At 34.7% G+C, this 18,618-nt stretch overlaps 1 protein-coding gene across 3 annotated transcripts in view; it reads right to left on the reverse strand.

Moving 5' to 3' along the window:
- Csmd3 (CUB and Sushi multiple domains 3) overlaps positions 1–18,618 on the reverse strand; it is an 842,017-nt gene that overhangs the window by 319,965 nt on the left and 503,434 nt on the right. For all 3 annotated transcript variants that reach the window (XM_090339296.1, XM_090339294.1, XM_090339297.1), the window contains 2 exons: positions 6,471–6,658; positions 4,213–4,401 (listed from right to left, as the gene is read on the reverse strand). In XM_090339296.1, the coding sequence (XP_090195422.1) occupies positions 4,213–4,401; positions 6,471–6,658 (377 nt within the window). The remainder of the gene's footprint in view (positions 1–4,212; positions 4,402–6,470; positions 6,659–18,618) is intronic.

Genomic DNA, 18,618 nt, shown 5'->3' on the forward strand with positions numbered 1-18,618 from the left:
TACCCAAATGACCATAAACCAACCCACACCAATGCCACCATCACAACCAAGTTCACTGCAGAATCATTTACCACAGCTAAAATATGGAATTAACTCAGATGCCCCTCAGTGGATAAATGAATGAAGAAAATGTTGTTTATATATACAATGAAATTCTATACTTCTATCAGAAACAATGTCATTGCTTCATTCATAATGAAAAAGAAAGATTTGGAAATATTTATATTAAGTGAAGTAAGCCAGATCCAAAGAAATATAGATAGGTTGCATGGCATCCTTCATTTTTAATAACTAGAATATGTCTACAAATCTACAACTTAATCCAATGAATATTAAAAGACAAATACATTGGGACATGATTAGTTAAACAGAACTCTAAGTATTACACAGTGAGAATACAAGAGGATATTCTTAGAGAGGTTTGTAATAACTCAATGGCTAGTACACATGACCATATAAAAGATGCTTATTGAAATGAACTCCAAGAAATGGAAACAAGAGATTTGGGGGGATTTTAAAAAATATTATTTGAAGATATTTCTGTTTTTTCTTTTGTTCTCCTTAGATTTACTCTTTGTTGTCATTGTGGTTGATTTCTGTACATTTTATCTTGTATATAAATTTATCTGATTTGGGGAGGGGCAATGTGTATCACAGAAAAGGTGGGATAAAGGGTAAACCAGTTCAACAGTGATATTCATTAGACATATGTTGGAAATGAACTTTATAGGTTGGGTGAAGAGGGGAGTCAGAGGAGAAATTTGGAGAAAATGAAAGTGATTACTAATTAATTTACTTATATGACTATAACCTCTCTGTATATCACCTTTGCTAGACAATTAAATTAGAAAAAAATAATCACAGGACTGTGACATTACCTCGATAATAAATAAATTGAAAAAAAATGACCTAGAATAGCCAAAGCAGTTCTAGACAAAAAGAGAAATGCAGGTGGTATTACAATACTAGACTTCAAACTCTACTAAAGAGGCACAATAACAAAAGCAATATGGTATTGGCACAAAAAAATAGACCAGAAGATCAATGGAACAGAATAGAAGATCCAGAAATAAAAATACATACCTATAGTCAAGTTATATTCAACAAAGGAGCCAGAGATATACAGTGGGATAAACACAGCCTCTTAAGTTACTGGTGCTGGAAAAACTAGGCAGCCACATGCAGAAAACTAAAAATTTATCACAGTCTTTCACCATGCATAAGCATTAACTCAGAATGGATCAAAGACCTCAATATCAGACCTGAAACCCTGAAACTGCTACATGATAGAGTAGGAAAGACACTGGAATTCATAGTCACAGGCAAAAACTTCCTGAACATAGTTCCAGTGTCACAACAGATTGAAGAGAGACTCAACAAATGAGGCTACATAAAAAAAAAATAAATTATGCACAGACAATCCAAGATAAAGGCATAGCTACTAAAGTAGAAAGACATCCAACCAACTGGGAAAAGATATTTACCAATAATACTTTGGACAAATGCTTAATATCCAGTATCTATAGGAAACTCAAGAAAATAAGGTCCCCAAACCCAAAGAAACAATCACTAAATGGGCAAGGGAACTAAAGAGAGACTTATTAAAAGAAGAGGTTAAAATGGGGGAAAAACATGAAAAACATCCTCATCATCCATAGTTGTAAAGGAAATGAAAATAGAAACAACCCTAAGATACCAACTTTCCTCAATTAGAATGGCCAATAGTCTGAACTAGACAACAACAAATGCTGACAGGGTTGTGGAGAAAGAGGAACCCTTCTGCACTGCTGATGGGATTGTAATCAAGTTCAGCCACTATGGAAAGCGATGTGGAGGTTTCTTAAAGAACTGAAAATGGGCCTTCCCTATGATTTCGGCATACCACTTCTGAGCATCAAAACCCAGGTATGATAAGGAGACCTGTTGAGCCATGTTCATCTCTGCACTATTCACAATAGCCAAGCAATGGAAACAACCCAGATGCCTCACTACAGATGAATGGATACAAAAAACTGTGGTACATATATACATTGGAATTCTACATAGCCAACAGACAAGATAAAATAATGGCATTTACAGGGAAGTGGATGAATCTAGAGTGAATCATGTTCAGTGAGACAAGTCAAGACTAAAGGAACAGAAGGTGCATAGTATCCTTAATATGTGGCTATTAGATCCAAACAGTATAAGAGCGAGGGCTCAATATTTAGATACACAAGGTTATGGACATGATCTTGGAGATACAAACATAAAACTATGTAGACATAAAAATCTATGATGGGATATATACTCTATAGAAATGTTGTATTTTATAGATTGATATGTATCTATGACATACAAAGCCCCAGCTTAATTTTAATTATGTTCTAAAATTTATGTGGCAGTGATTGCATGTAGAGATTCCCTTCCTGAATACTCATTTGTTAAACATGACATTTGAAATATTATGTAAAAATCAGTGTTAATAAAACCTTTCAAAAATATGATAGAACTGCGAATGTAAAGTAAGCTTCCTCCCTTCCTCCTTTCCTTCCTTCCTTCCTCCCTTCCTCCTTTCCTTCCTTCCTTCTTTCCTCCCTTCCTCCTCCCTTCCTTCTTCTCTCTCTCTCTCCCTTTTTTCTTTCTCTCTCCCTTTCTTTCTTTCTTTCTTTCTTTCTTTCTTTCTTTCTTTCTTTCTTTCTTTCTCTCTTTCTCTCTTTCCTTTCTTCCTTCCTTCCTTCCTTCCTTTCTTCCTTTCTTTCTTTCTTTCTTTCTTTCTTTCTTTCTTTCTTTCTTTCTTTCTCTTTCTTTCCTTCCTTCCTTCCTTCCTTCCTTCCTTCCTTCCTTCCTTCCTTCTTCCTTCCTTCCTTCCTTCCTTCTTTCTTTCTTTCTTTCTTTCTTTCTTTCTTTCTTTCTTTCTTTCTTTCTTTCTTTCTTTCTTTCTTTCTTTCTTTCTTTCTTTCCTTGTCCTTGGGCTTGAATTCAGAGCCTGAACACTGTCCTTGGGCTTTCTCAAGGCTAAGGCTCTACCACTTGAGACACAGGACTACTTCTGGCTTTTTCTATATATGTGATACCAAGGAATTAAACCCAGGTCTCCATGCATGCTAGACAAACACTCTACCCCTAGGCCAAATTCCCTGTCCATTAATGTATATTTATAATATAAATATACTTACATAGACTTATGTACAACCCCATCTTAACCAACATAAAAGGCAGTACATATATCTTCCATGTCATTCATGTCAGCTATGCAAAAAGACTAAATTGGATAATGACTTAGGTTGGTCAGGATAACACACAAGATCCTTTTTTCAAACAAAGGATGGAAACAAGGCTGTGCCAATGGCTCTTGTGCTCTAATCCTTGCCTCATGTGGGCAAGACCTTGAATGTAAATCCCAGTACTGTTAAAAAGTAAAAATAAATAAAAACAGCAATTGCAGGAATTAGAAATCACATTGTAAATAGTAGCTATTAAGCCCAGACCTAAGAAATTGCATAGATTGACAGAATTTTTTTTTTTTTTGCCAGTCCTGGGCTTGAGCTCAGGGCCTGAGCACTGTCCTTGGACTTTCTCTCAAGACTAGAGCTCTACCACTTGAGCCTCAGCACCACTTCCGGCTTTTTTCTATGTATGTGGTACCGAGGAATCGAACCCAGGTCTTCACTTTAACCACTAGGCCAAACTCCCGGCCTCTGACAGAATATTATTTTTAAAGCAAGTATGAAGACACTTCTTAATTTCAGAAAAAGTTGTTTTTGTCACCATATTGCCATTTATTTCTGAAAACTGAAGTCTGTGTTTAAACCTTTTATTTTTCTCATATAAATCAAAGACGTAAAGAACAATATCATACTATTTACTATTGGTAGGAACTTTCAATCATAGGTTAGTCTATGTGAATTGTCCTGCTTCTGCAAAACTACCTAGGCTTCTGGAAGAAGAGGCTTCTACTTGAAAGTATTACATTGGTGGGTATGAACCAAATCCTGTGTTCCTTCCATGCATTTGCCTCACACCAACTTTGCATTTTCAGTGATAACTTTGTCCAGGAGTCCACAATATCTCTTAAAATGCTTACATAAGCATGTACATATAAAAATTAAAGAGCATAGAATACCTTTCATTGCTTTCCTAACCAAAATTGCCTGAAATTCAACATTAAAGTGTATGAAAATGGATAGCTTTGTGTGTTGGGCAAAGTTTGCCTATTTGGTGGGTTCTTACCATCACAGGTTGGGAGCGGATGGCTCCACCAGTGGTTTTTCTCACATAAAAGGGGCTCTTCATGGCTCAACCGGTATCCTGGGTCACAGCTAAATGAAACAGTGGATCCAATAGAAAAATCATGACCATAACGACGTCCATGCACTGGGATGCCAGGGTCCAGACAAGAATAGGTGTTTACCGTGACACCTGACAAACAAAGGCAACGACACATAGAGTGTATGTAATGGGATTCAGATTTGCTGGAAATGATTCCTATTTCTTCAAATAATCATGATTTTTTTTACAAATAAATGAATATACTGGCTGTTTTCTCTAAAATAAATCTAATTAAGCAATCCTTTTCTATTTTCTAGATTTTTTTGCTTTTATTCTAGGTTTTTTTTTCTATTTTCTAGGATGAATCAAAATCAAGGAAGATTAAGGACCTGATGAAAACATATAGTTATTTGTCAAATTGTTCATTACTATAAATTTCATATATACATTTATATAGCAGTAATTGTCCTTGAACTTACCATATTCCAGCTTATTTAAAATACTGGAGAATTTTATTTCATTTGAGCACTAAGAGAATGAAAATTATAGTAGAATTATTTTGCCTTATGTGAAAAGTTTATCAGTATCTTTCAAAATAAACAGTCTGATATTTATAGTGGCTAGTTGGAAGTGTTTTCATTAGTCTGTATGGAAGCATATCCCAATAATGAGATTTTACCATGAGAATTTTTCACTTAGTGTGATATAGTTTCTTAGCCTGTACATGATTGATATTTTAAGTAGGCAAATGTTTGTTTGGAGTGTTCTTTGTAAGGTAGTTACTGAGTTAAACAGTCTCTCTTGACTTTCTTTATTCAGTGCAATCAAAAAGTGTTATGATGTTGCCATCTATCCTCTGAGTACAAAATGCCCCAGGTGAGGGCCACTGGTGTAAGCCATAATGAATAATAATCTTAATTTCTCTAAATGAGAAAGTTAAGTAATGAAAAATTATTGTTTCTCTATTCCAATAGCTTACAGCTAATATTTTGAAAGCTACATTGACATTGTCTCATTCATATTATAAGGAACTTATTTGTAATAGCTATCAAAATTTAAATGAAAATAATATAATGTAACTAAAGTGTACAAGAATAATATTTTTGTGATAAATATATTTAAAAACACATATCTTGATTAATATATTTAAAATCTACTGTATTTTAATGACACATTAAAAAATAAAAATGTGTTGTTTATTTTAATCCACATCATTGCTTTTCTTGGATAACCAATTGCATTCCAGTCACCCAAGGATTTGAAATCCTCATGTATCTTTGATTCCTCTTTTTAATTCCCTTCCCATAATGAAATCTCCCTCATTACATTAGAATTTCTGATAGCACTACATGATATCGACAGAGTAGAACAAATATTACCAGAATTACACATTCTTTTCGATGTGTACCAAATTACATAAATAAAACTGGAACTATATTTAGACATGTGTATATCTAAATATGCGTTTGGCAATGGACATCTGGGTTAATAGGCTTGCTCTAAATCCATTTATCTAATATTTGGATATCCAAGAAGAACGAACACAGCCCTCCTTCAGTGCTCTTGTGGGATTGCTTCCATGATTCCTGGGAATTTGTGTTTGGTTTTGTATTTCAAGCAATATAACATCATAAACAGAAGTGATTTTTCCTAGGAGGAAAATCTATACTAAAACATAAGTGGATTATTTTTCTACAACATACACTTTGTTGATAGCAGTATCTTTAATGAGTTCTTAAAGCTTATGTATACTACCATTCAGTGGTAATACAACTTTTAATGGTTTATAGAAATAAAAATGATTTTTGAAATCAAATATGAATGCAGTTCATGTGAATAAAATATGAAAGAATAATTAAACTTTAGAGGAAATGAGAAAAGAACATGTCATTTTCAAATGTTACACCTAACATTTACCACCTAAGGTTTGCTTTCTAAAACCACCTGAAATAATTGGTATGCAAAGTCATTGTTGAAGAATGATTTGGTACTCCTAACATTTCCATGTTATTTCCTCTCATAATGTTTCTGGATAGATAATGTTGGAAAATCTATTGTTAAATATACTAAAACATACCCTTTCTAAAGCATAGCATTCTTACAAATCAAAGAAAGTTTTATTTTTCAAAAGTGACAAGTCTGTTAGTTCTTTAGTAGCTGATAGTATCAAACATAGAGCAAACTAAGTGGGGAAATAAAAATATTTTGTAATGACTTACTTTCATAATGAATCTTGAAGCCATTGTTGGAACGGCTGTTGTCCGTTGTAAACAGAAGGTATATAAAATTACTACTACTGAACAGAAACTGAGGCACCTGTGTGCCATTGTAAGATCCAAGCAAGGGTGACAGAAGGTTTGGCCCATCATGAACTTCCAGTACATCATAATTCAGTTCAGTCTGAAATCTAAGATTAAAACACACACATATAAATATACTTATTAGAATATTACCATGTGGGAAATATGGCTTTGAATTGCTATCTAAATTATTTATTTTTTCTAATATCTAAGATATCACATAAAATCCTGCAATTTGTAAAGATCACATTCTTTGTTGTTTTTAAAAAGGTATCAAGGATTTATTTTAGTACAACAGTGTTAGGTTAGGGAGAACTAGGGAGAGAACCTTTTTTATTCCTGATATAGAAAATGGGAGTTAAAAGATTTTGAGCTCTTAGTGCCACTCTAAAAATGATGATGTATGTATAATTTCTTCATAAGTAACATCTTCCAAACATCACAGATGATCTGCAGTAGAAAATGGCTATTCTGTAATTAAGCATACATATTGAGTCATTTTTATTTTCCATTTTCATTTCTGAAAAACAAAACTAAATGATTTATACTCTTTGGATTAGTTTTTTCTTCTGTTTCCCCTTTAGGCGGTGTGAATCCATGGCTTCATGCTTGATAGGGAGGCAATCTATCACTTGTGCTACACCTCCATGCTTTCTTTGAGCTATACATTTTTGAAATAATGTCTCAAATTTTGGCCTTCACAACCAGAACCTTACTCCTATTACAATGGTGAACCCTGCATAACCATGTTTCTGCTGTAATGGGGTCTTGTTGACTTTGCTACTTGGGCTGGCCTAGAATCACAATCCGCCTAATCTTGACTCCCAAGTACTTGATCCACTTTCAGACAGGTCATATTGGTTTTCAATCAGATAATCTAAGTCTAACCTTCATTGTAGATTGTGAAAAGAACCAATACATTGATTCATACAAAAAATTGTGCTGTTAATAGACAAAGGAAAGTCTTTCTGTCAATATATTAGAGTAAACCCTGCAAGATATATAGGAAAATATTGATGAAAATAGGAAAAAAGCTTTACTGGATTGGTGGAACTTTATATCTAAGGCCAACAATTCTTACTTGTCTATTCATCCATATTAAGTTTTTCCACAGCTAAGACTCTGATCCAGATTCTCAATCTTTGTTATGTTCAAATGCAAGGAAATAATACTTCAATCGTATATTATGCATGTTAAAAATGACTCTGTTTATTGTAGGTTATAAGATAATTATCTTAAAAAGTTGAAAACAGAACTATCATGGTGTTATAAATATGTAGAAGGGATAGATGAGAGACCAAGGTTTGAAGATGGCAAAGTAAAAAAGCAGTTTCTGAGATTTCATCTCAATCAGTGTCTGGGCATGGTAGTGTGTAATTGTTAACTGAGCTAAAGGTAAAGCAAAAATGGCTGCATGTAATGATAAATTTCTGCCATTTCCAACATCTCATTGAACTGTATGTAGGAAGATAATAATTGAATCAAACCAGAGCATAAGTAAGACCTTATCTTGAAAATAGGCAAAACAACATGAGGCTGGACTCATGGCTCAAGTAGTAGAGTATCATGTACACAGAAAGTACTAAAACCTCCAAGTATTGGTAAACACCAATTAGCACTTCCAATATATCAACCAACATAGCACTGTTATGTTTAAATTGTATCTGTATCATTTTACTCAGTGTTGTGCTATTTTTAGCTCTGAAGACATCCAATTACTCACTTGTAATAAGGGTAGTGCAGGTTTGAATATACTAATAAATAATTAATTCATAAACATCAAGTACACCACTATTACTACTTAACCCTGATTAGATATATATCACATTGTTACCTACTTATAATTAGAAATAAAATTCAAACTTAGTCATGTCCCTTAGCTTCTTTTGTTCATGGCTAGTACTCTATCAGTAGAGCAACAACACTACTTCCTGTTAGTACTTTTTTAAAATACTAACTAAAAGAAAACATTAAAAATATCTTTGTTGGAAGGTGTTGAGCTGGGGGTTACAGTTACATAAATAAGGTAATGAGTACAATTATTTTTAAACATTATTACCCATTCCACATCCTCTCCCACTTATCCCTATATATTTCTCTCCCCAAGTTGTGAAGTTCATTTCAATACAGTGTCAAGTAAGTATCAATGTATTTTTGCAAAATCAGATTTAAGTTATCTTCTTTGGAAGTCTATAAACCTTCCAAACTTAGGGAGTGTCTGCTTTTTGTTTTGCTTTGTTTTGTTTTGTTTTGCCAGTGCTGGAGCTTGAACTCAGAGCCCGGGCACTGTCCTTGGGCTATCTCAAGGCCAGCATTCTATCACTTGAGCCACAGCACCACTTCCGGAATTTTCTGTGTGTGTGGTACTGTGGTGCTTGCAAGGCAAGCACTCTACCACTTGGTAGTATCTGTTTTGGTCAGTATACTTATTTTTTCAATATCAGTTCTTGCATATAGTAATCATTCAAGAAATATTTATTAGCTGGATGTGGTGGCTCACGCCTGTAATCTTAGCTATTCAGGAGGCTGAGATCTGAAGATCACACTTCAAAGCCAGCCCAGGTACCAAAGTCTGTGAGACTCTTATTCATTAACCACCAGAAAACAGAATGTGATGCTGTGGCTCAATGGTAGGGTAGTAGCCTTGAGCAGAAGAGCTCAGGGACAGTGCCAAGCCTGAGTTCAAGCCCCATCCATGACAAAAAAGAGAGATATTTATTGAGCAAAAAATGGATATATTTCAATGCAAAACACCTTCCATTTTTCTGGCATAGTTAATAAATTTATAAAAATTGTGTTCAAAATAATTGAATATCAAATGTCTTCCAATAATCTTTCAATATATTATTCTAGTTATCTCCAGTACCTTAACAAATAATAATTTATAAGCCTGACACATGCCTGTAATTCTAGCACTCAAGAGAATGAGATAAGAGGATGATGAGTTTCAGATCAGCCTTGTTTACACAGACAGATCATCTCAAAACAAAACAAAACAAGAGTTTCAGGTTGAAATGTTCATTAGTTTTCAGAGACTTATTTACTGGCATTCCTATCAAAGGTTTTTATCCTGAATGAAATAGAAGAGAAACTAAATTACTTCTCAAAACAAAATGGAACAATCAAAATGCAAATGTATCCACATCAAAGCCTTGTACTAATTGAAAAGTTTTTTTTAAATCAGAGTTTTTTTCTGTATAATATACTATCAACCTCTGACACATTATGTACATGTCACCCAAGTAATTAAAATTAAATGTAATAGTTCACCATTTAAGCTAAAAGTCTTGTTAATTTGTTATCACTGTCCCATAGATACTATAAACACATTTTCAAATGCATATGAATTTGATAGGTTTATTTTACTTCTTATTTTGCAACCTAGAATGTTTTTCTACAAAAAAGTTAAAATAATAGTGTAGCAGGATAAAATTTAGAAGAAGACATTAAGTACTTTGAATGATCAGGTAAATTTGGTTTGAGAATCCATTATTCAGTTGCTTATAGGCAATCTATGATGAAACTTGAAAATGGAGTTTCACTTTTAAGCCTGTCAGCTAGCATAGCAAATTAAAATTCACAGAAGAGTCAGAGATTACTTTGAAATAAAACATAAAAGATGTAGTTTTTAATAGAATAACAACACTAATGGATAATATAGGGAACATTGTTCAGTAGCAGTGAATTTTATAAAGAAAAGTTCCCAGATTCGCTCTAAGGAGCTATAAAAATAAATTACAATAACATACGGAATGGGATAAGGTTATACAAGGAATTAAATTCTTCTCATTTTGTGTCTTCATATTGTTTCTTAAATTCCTCATGAATTGCCTTAATTAACTATGCATTTATGCATTTATTAAATTTATTGTTTAGGATAAATGAAGATTACAAGCCACTAGATGATTTTTAGAAATATCAACTCTAGTCTTATTTTTGTCTTTAAGAAACACTCCAGGGCCAGGAGTTTGGCCTAGTGGTAGAGTGCTTGCCTTGCATGCACAAAGACCTGGGTTCAATTCCTTGGTACCACATGCATAGAAAAAAATCCAGAAGTGGTTCTGAGGCTCAAGTGGTAGAGTTCTAGCCTTGAGAAAGTCCAAGGACAGTGCTCAGGCCCTGAGCTCAAGCCCAGGACTGGCAAAAAAAAAAAGAAGCACTCCAGATATAATCTAAAACCATTTTGAGAAAATTAATATAGTCTTTACTAATTTAAATATTTCAAAATTCTCTAGGTTGGGGTGAAAATACAAATAAAAAGTCCAGTTGCATTAGACTGAGAACAAAATGAGTTGAGAGCTGCCAGAGAGTCCAACAATGTAGGACTGTGAGATGAAGTAAAAATAAAAATCCCCCCGTGGATCTAAGAATAAGAATGTTTATATACTTTTGTACACTAAAAAGAGTTAAATAATTTCATATAGAATAATTTCTAAAAATCATAGTATGATTTTTAGAGTTAATATAATTTGTTCTGTACCCTGTGTGAAATCAGGAAGATTGATATGTAGAACTAGCTGAGACGCAATGTTAATAAGGCTACATTGCAGTTAAACAACCAGGTAGATCGGTATTCAATTAGATATGTAGGATCGTGTAGGTAAGAGAATTGCTGGCTTGGAAAAAATGTGAGATCCTATCAGAAAAATAATTAAGGTAGGAAGAATTGAAGGTTGACTAAGGCATACTTAGGACACTTAAATCTTGAGTTCAAATCCTACAACTACCCAAAAAGAGACACCATACATCTTCAGATTTCATTGAAGCTATTTTAGATAATCTCAAGAAGATAACCGATCCTATCAATCATTAGATTAGAGACTATGAATAGTTTTGTGAAATGATTGATATTAAGGAGGTAAAGGGAAATCAGCCTAGTACTTTACTGGAGTACTAATTTAGAAATTAAGAAACAGGGCTCAATTGAAAAGCTTGCCTTCAGTGTATGTGGAACTGAGGAATTGAACCCTGGTCTTTGTGCATACTAGGCAAGCACTCTACCACTAGGCTAAACTCCTATGGCAAAGGACATAGCTAGTAAACTAATTAGGAAGCCTACAGAGTGGGAGAAGATCTTTACCAACCATACAAAATATCTAAAATATATCAACAGCTCAATAAATTGAATCAATCCAAAACTAATCTCCAAAGTAACAACCATCCCATTAAAAGATGGGCCAAAGACTTAAAGAGAGTCTTCTCTGAAGAAGAAACAAAAATGGCCTATAGACACATGAAGAAATGCTCAACATCTCTGGCCATAAAAGAAATGCAAATCAAAACAACTCTGAGATTCCACCTCACTCCAGTTAGAATGGCCAGGATCAAGAAAACTAATAACAACAGATGCTGGAGGGGATGTGGCCAGGAGGGATCACTACTACACTGTTGGTGGGAGTGCAAACTCATTCAACCACTATGGAAAGCAGTATGGCAGTGCCTCAAAAGACAAAACATAGAGCTCCCCTATGTCCCAGCAATTCCACTACTTGGCATTTACCCAATCATCCAGAAACAAAGACATACTAAATCCACCAGCACAACAATGTTCATTGAAGCACTATTAACCATGGCAAAGATATGGAACCAACCTAGATGTCCCTTAGTTGATGAGTGGATCAACAAGATGTGGTATTCGTTCACAAGGGAATTCTATACTGCTGTCAGAAAGAATGACATTGCCCCATTTGTTAGGAAATGGAAAGACTTAGAAAAGATCATATTAAGTCAAGTAAGCCAGACTCAAAGGAACTTAGGCTCAATAGTTTCCCTCATTTGTCATAATCAGTAGAAACCTTGGGCTCTCCTAGCAGAGATTTGCAATAGAGCAAAACCTTGATACAAAAGGACATATAGTAGGATGCTGAATGAAAGGATCTCTAGGATATAGAAACATAAGGCATATAATGAATGATTGTTGTCCTTAAGGTACTATGTTATCTCTCATCTCTTTTGCTGTCCCTTGGTTATCTCATATTGTTACAGTATCTCACTTTGTTACCTGAATATCGGATATATTTGTATTTGGTTATATGAAATTGGATAGGGAAGGGGGGAAAACAAGATGAGGGGTGGGGGTGGGAGGGAGCAAAATGGGGACCAAGACATGTGAAAGGGTATCAATGTATGGGAATTAATGCACCATCTATCTGGCAAATATCATGTAGCCCTTCTATTAATTACAATAAAAAATATATGAAAAAAAGAAAAGAAAAGCTTGCCTTCATGGTGCTCATGGGAAGGTGAGATCTCCAGGGCTCTGGAATCTTAACTCAAACCCTCACTATGGGTTTCTTCTGACTTTTCTAGGACTGGTTATTGTTGCTGTGAACACTCCCTACATTTAAAATTAGTCCTCTATTCTACATCATTTTTTCTAGTTTATTTGAAAGATTAATGTTTTAGCACAAATAAGACAATGAAATAGTGATGATAAATAAACATATTTATATTAAATTATTTAGGCAATATCATTTTAAGAAGTGTTTCCTTGTGACTCTCTGAAGCCATTAAGGAGAGACTGAAAGTATTTATTGAGAATTCTGAACTGAGCAAATAGGGTCTTCAAACAAAAGTTTAAAAATTTTACATTTTAAATATAGTCAAACTGCTTCCTGAATAGACAAATCTAAGCCTTCTTGGGACTACAAGATGTAAAGTATATAATTCTTTAATGATGATTGATATTCTCATTAGAAAACAAAGGTTTGTTTGGAGTATAACACTTTGTGTTTATGTCATTTAAACTAATTTCCTAGTAATATATTTTAGACTTTTGTAGTATTTTTAAATTAAATTTAAGAGAATGAAAAAATATTATTGTAAAGGTCAACTAGAGTTTGAGTAAGCTGGGAGGAAGTCCAAGATTGAATTGTTTATAGGAAAACACTGCTTTTCTGCTTGAGAGAGAGAGAGAGAGAGAGAGAGAGAGAGAGAGAGAGAGAGAGAGAGAGAGAGAGAGAGAGAGAGGGAGAGAAGGAGGGAGGGAGGGAGGGAGGGAGGGAGGGAGGGAGGGAGGGAGGGAGGGAGGAGAAAGGAAGGAAGAAAGGAAGAAAGGAAGAAAGAGAAAGAGGGAGGGAGGGAGGAGAAAGGAAGAAAGAGAAAGAGGGAGGGAGTGGAAGGGAGGAAGGGAGGGAGAGGAGGGAGGGAGGAGGGTGGACGAAAGAAGAAAAGAAAGGAAAGAAGGAAGAAAAGAGGAAAAAAGGAAGGAAGAAAGGAAAGAAGGAGAAGGAGGAGGAAGAAGAGGAGTAAAAGAAGGAGGAGGGAGGGACAGAGAAAGGATGAAGGAAGGAAAGAAGGAAGGAAAACTACATTGGTGTTTGAAAAGCAAGCAAGAGGGCTGGGAGTTTGGCCTAGTGGTTAAAGTGCTTGCCTAGCATGCACGAAGACCTGGGTTCAATTCCTTGATAGCACATACATAGAAAAAGCCGGAAGTGGTGCTGATGCTCAAGTGGTAGAGTTCTAGCCTTGAGAAAGGCCAAGGACAGTGCTCAGGCCCTGAGCTCAAGCCCAGGACTGGAAAAAAAAAAAAAAGAAAAGAAAAGAAAAGAAAAGGAAGCAAGACTCATTCCATTTCTCAATATTAGTATAGGGGATATTAAGAAACACTGTTAAAATGCTCTTCAAAACAAAAATAACTCGTATCCTGTAACCTCACCCTCCTAAATACTGAAGAAGAGAATGGGGATCAATAAGGATTGAGTTGAAGCTCCTACAGGCAGCCTGTTTAAAGATGGAAAAGAGGTAGGGTAAGAGAGAACTGGAGAGATGGATGCTCTAATTCATGTGATGGAAATTGTCTGGACAATGGGAAAGAGTGGAGGTTTCCTCCACTGTCAGTTATCCGAGCTTTTTCAGTAATCCTCTTTGGCTGTACCTTCATATTTTATTTCCTTATTTTGTTTTAAGAGGATAAGGATGATGATCATGATAATAAATTAACGAATGGTTATGTTGAGAGGGCTCAACAGCTTTGTCTGTCACAGGTACGAAGATTCTAATAGTTTTCAGAAAATTTCATGAAGAACTAAACTGCCCTCTGAATAAGTAATGGAACTTGTTCCATTTTATTTGGATATTGAGGCAATAGTAACTAGTTATTATCTATCATAAGAACATGAACATTTTAAGTAGTCTTATGACTCCTAACATTAAATAATATTCACTTCAAGAAAATACATAATAAATTCATATTATTGACATATAATACATACAAATCAGATTCAATAAGATTAATGTTTATTGATCAATATGCTTGACCTACAAGTGCAATACTCTAATTTATCAAACTAAAAAGAAAATTAAATCTCTCTGAGTGAAGTGGCTCATACCTGTAATCCTAGCTACTCAGGAGAATGAGATCCGAGGATCATGGTTCAAAGCCAGCCCAGGCACTGAAGTCCATGAAACTCTTACCTCCAATTAACTACCAGAAAACCTGATGTGGTACTGTGTCTCAAGGAGTAGGGCAGTAGCCTTGAGCTGCAAAGCTCAGGAACAGCACCCAGGCCCAGAGTTCAAGTCCTATGACTGACAAAAAAAATCTAAATCTCTCATATTGTCCCAAATCAATGGAGTTCTGAAAGTTACCCAATATAATCAATGCTATTATGCAAACAGAATCTGGCACAATAAAATTAAGTGAGTTAATTTGTGTCACTCTCATGGAAGGATGATACTTTGAGAGCAAATTAATAAAATGGTTTTCAGGATTTCTAAAGCCAAGAGGAAACACAATCTTTACCAACTATTGAATAGAAGATATGGTTTAATTTGAAACCAAACTATATAAAAGTAAACTTACATGGAAAAAAGAACATTTTTAAAAACTTGATAGATTAAAGGAAGAACTTAAATAGTGTAATTCCAAAGAAAAGCAAAGTCAATGCTCAAAAATCTAATCAAAAAGAAATTTGCAAAACTTAGGGTGAGTACATGTGAACAGTGGTACAAAAATGAAGAGCTGAATGGTGTGAGGAAATATGTAGTTAACAATTTGATGTATAGCCTATAAAGTTAAGAAAAGGTATGAAAGGGGTGGGTTGGAATGAATATTAAAAGGGCTTTTATTGACCAAGATGTATTCTTTTTGTTAAGTGGAAACTCCTTGGTAGAGCTAAAGATAATTTCTTAATGATTTTTAGGTGAGCTCTGTGTTTATTCTTTTGAAGAACCTCCATGCTGCTTTCCACAGTGGTTGAATAAATCTACATTACAGTGTTGTAATGTTCCCTTTTGGCCACATACAAACCACTATCTGTGGGCTTTTTATTTATCTTGCTAACTATGTCCTTTGCCATAAACCAGAAATCCCACTCTTGGTCATTTACCCAAATGACCAAAAACAAGGCTATCCTAAAACTATGCAACCATGTTCATTGCAGTTATTACTTATCATAGCTAAGATATAGAACCAAGCAAGATGCCACTGAGTAGATGAATGAGTCAAGAAGATGTGGTATATATACACAATAGGAATCTATTCTTCCCTCAGAAAAGAATGACATTGTCCCATTCATAAGGATATGGGAAGACTTGGAAAAAATCTTATTAAGTGAAGTATGTCAGATCCAAAGGAACATAGTCTCCACAGTTTCCCTCATTTGTAATAATTAATATATATCTAGGATAGTCCTAGCAGAGGTTCACAATAGCCACACAACTATGTACATATGACCATATGAAATGATGCTAATCAAAATGATTGCCATGATATGGAGATAAGGGTTTCTGTAATTGTTATTTTTGTTTTTTTTTTCTTTTTTACATGTACTGTTTGCAGTTACTTCTTTTGTCTTTTCTTTTCTCCTGGGATTTATTACCTGTGGTTATTCTTTATTATTTTGGTACCATTTGTCTTGTACATAAATTTATCTGATTTGGAGAAGTGAAGGGAGATCTAGAAAAAGTGGAACAAAGAATGATCAAATGTAACAGTAGTACTCAATAGACATTATGTTGGAAATGAACTTACAACTTGATGGGAAGGGAAATGGGGGGAAGGATAAGTGGGAGAAATTGATAGATCTGTAACAATGCTTACTCATTCATTACCTTACTGATAACACTGTAATCCCTCTTCCTCTGTGCATCATATTTACAATAAAATAAAATGAAAAAAACATATTTTTTTAATCTATAAGATATATGTGGAACATTGCTAGGGATTCAATTATGTCTGTCATATCCATATGCTGAAAGCAAACTGTCTTACAGAATATGTGATGGGGAGAGGGCTTTAGTGAAGAAAATGAGGTCAGAGGACTGGACTGTATAGCTGTATAGCTGATATCCTTGAACAAGAGGAAACTAGGGTGAGGAATCAAAGAGAGGACAGCATGTGAAAAGAGAAGGTAATTATGTTCAAGATGAAGAGAAAGGCCAGAAGAAATAATCCCATTGAGACAAAAACCTCATATCTAAAATATATCTATAGCTAAAAAAATTGAATCTCTCCAAAACAAATCTTCAGAGAAACAACCATCCATTAAAAAATGGGCCAGAGACTTCTCTGAAGAAGAAATAAGAAGGGCCTATAGACACAAGAAATGCTTGACATCTTTGAACATAAAAGAAATGCAAATCAAAACAACTCTGGGATTCCACCTCACTCCAGTTAGAATGGCCATGATGAAGAAATTTAATAACAACAGATGCTGGTGGGGATGTGGCCAGGAGGGATTGCTAGTACACTGTTGGTGGAGTGTAAACTCCTTCTGTCACTCTGGAAAGCAGTGTGGTAATTCCTCAAAAGACTAAACATAGAGCTCCCCTATGACCCAGCAATTCCATTACTTGGAATTTACCCAGAAGTCCAGAAACAAGGGCATACCAAAGCCACTTGCACAACAATGCTCAATGCAGTGCTATTTATCTAATCAAGGATATGGAACCAACTCAGATGTCCCTCAGTAAATGATGGATCACAAGATACTGTTCTTATACACAATGGAATTCTATGCTTCCATCAGAAAGAATGTCATCACACCATTTGTAAGGAAATGGAGACTAGGAAAAGATCATATTGAAGTAAGCCAGACCCAAAGGAACATAGGCTCAATAGTTTCCCTCATTTGTAATAATTAGTACAAACCTAGGACTCTCCTAGCAGAGGATTATAATAGGTCAAAACCTAGGTACATAAAATCATATAGGATGAGACTAAATGAAAGCATATCTAGGATAGGGAAACGAGAGGTTTATGTTGTATGATTTTTGTTCTTAATGTACTGTTATTTCTTTTTTTTTTTTTTTTTTTTGCCAGTCCTGGGCTTGAGCTCAGGGCCTGAGCGTTGTCCTTGGACTTTCTCAAGGCTAGCACTCTACCACTTGAGCCTCAGCACCATTTCTGGCTTTTGTCTATGTATGTGGCACTAAGGAATCGAACCCGGGTCTTCGTGCATGCTAGGCAAGCACTTTAACCACTAGGCCAAACTCCCGGCCCCTGTACTGTTATTTCTATTCTCTTTTTTTTTTTTTGCCCATTGGTTAATTTCATGTAGTTACTATATCTGAATTTGTCACCTGGCATATTGTATATATGCTTATTTGAAATAGGAAAGGGAAGGGAGAAAGCAAGATGATTGGGAGGGGGTAAGTGTCAATGTGTGAGAAGTAATGAAACTACTACCTGGGAATGTAACTCTAACCTCTCTGTACATTACCTTGATAATAAAAAAATGAGATTTCCTTTAAAGACAAAAAATAATATATGTGTTCTTTTTCAAAGGAAAAAAAGAAGTAATCCTGTTGATTTATTGATGTCAGAAATCTATCCTTCCAAATTATGAGAAAATTACCTCTCTTGTTTAGCTACTTTGTTACTTCACTCCTACCACATTATCACAATCATAGTAAGGTAGGATTACGCTTTTAAGACATATTTAACATGTAACACCTATTCAGAATTGTATCCAGTTTTCTACATAAATTTGAGTATTAGATTGAATCAGTGAAAGACATCCAGCTTCATTTGTAAAATTCAGTCATTAAGGCAAAAACTCAATTTATTCTGTTATTAAGTTATTCTGAATTATAAAGTGGATCACCTGTTTCTAATATAATATAT

This window comes from Megascapheus bottae, chromosome 9 (assembly GCF_031878675.1).
Source record: "Megascapheus bottae isolate mThoBot1 chromosome 9, mThoBot2.hap1, whole genome shotgun sequence".
In the NCBI taxonomy this organism is placed as follows: Eukaryota; Metazoa; Chordata; class Mammalia; order Rodentia; family Geomyidae; genus Megascapheus; species Megascapheus bottae.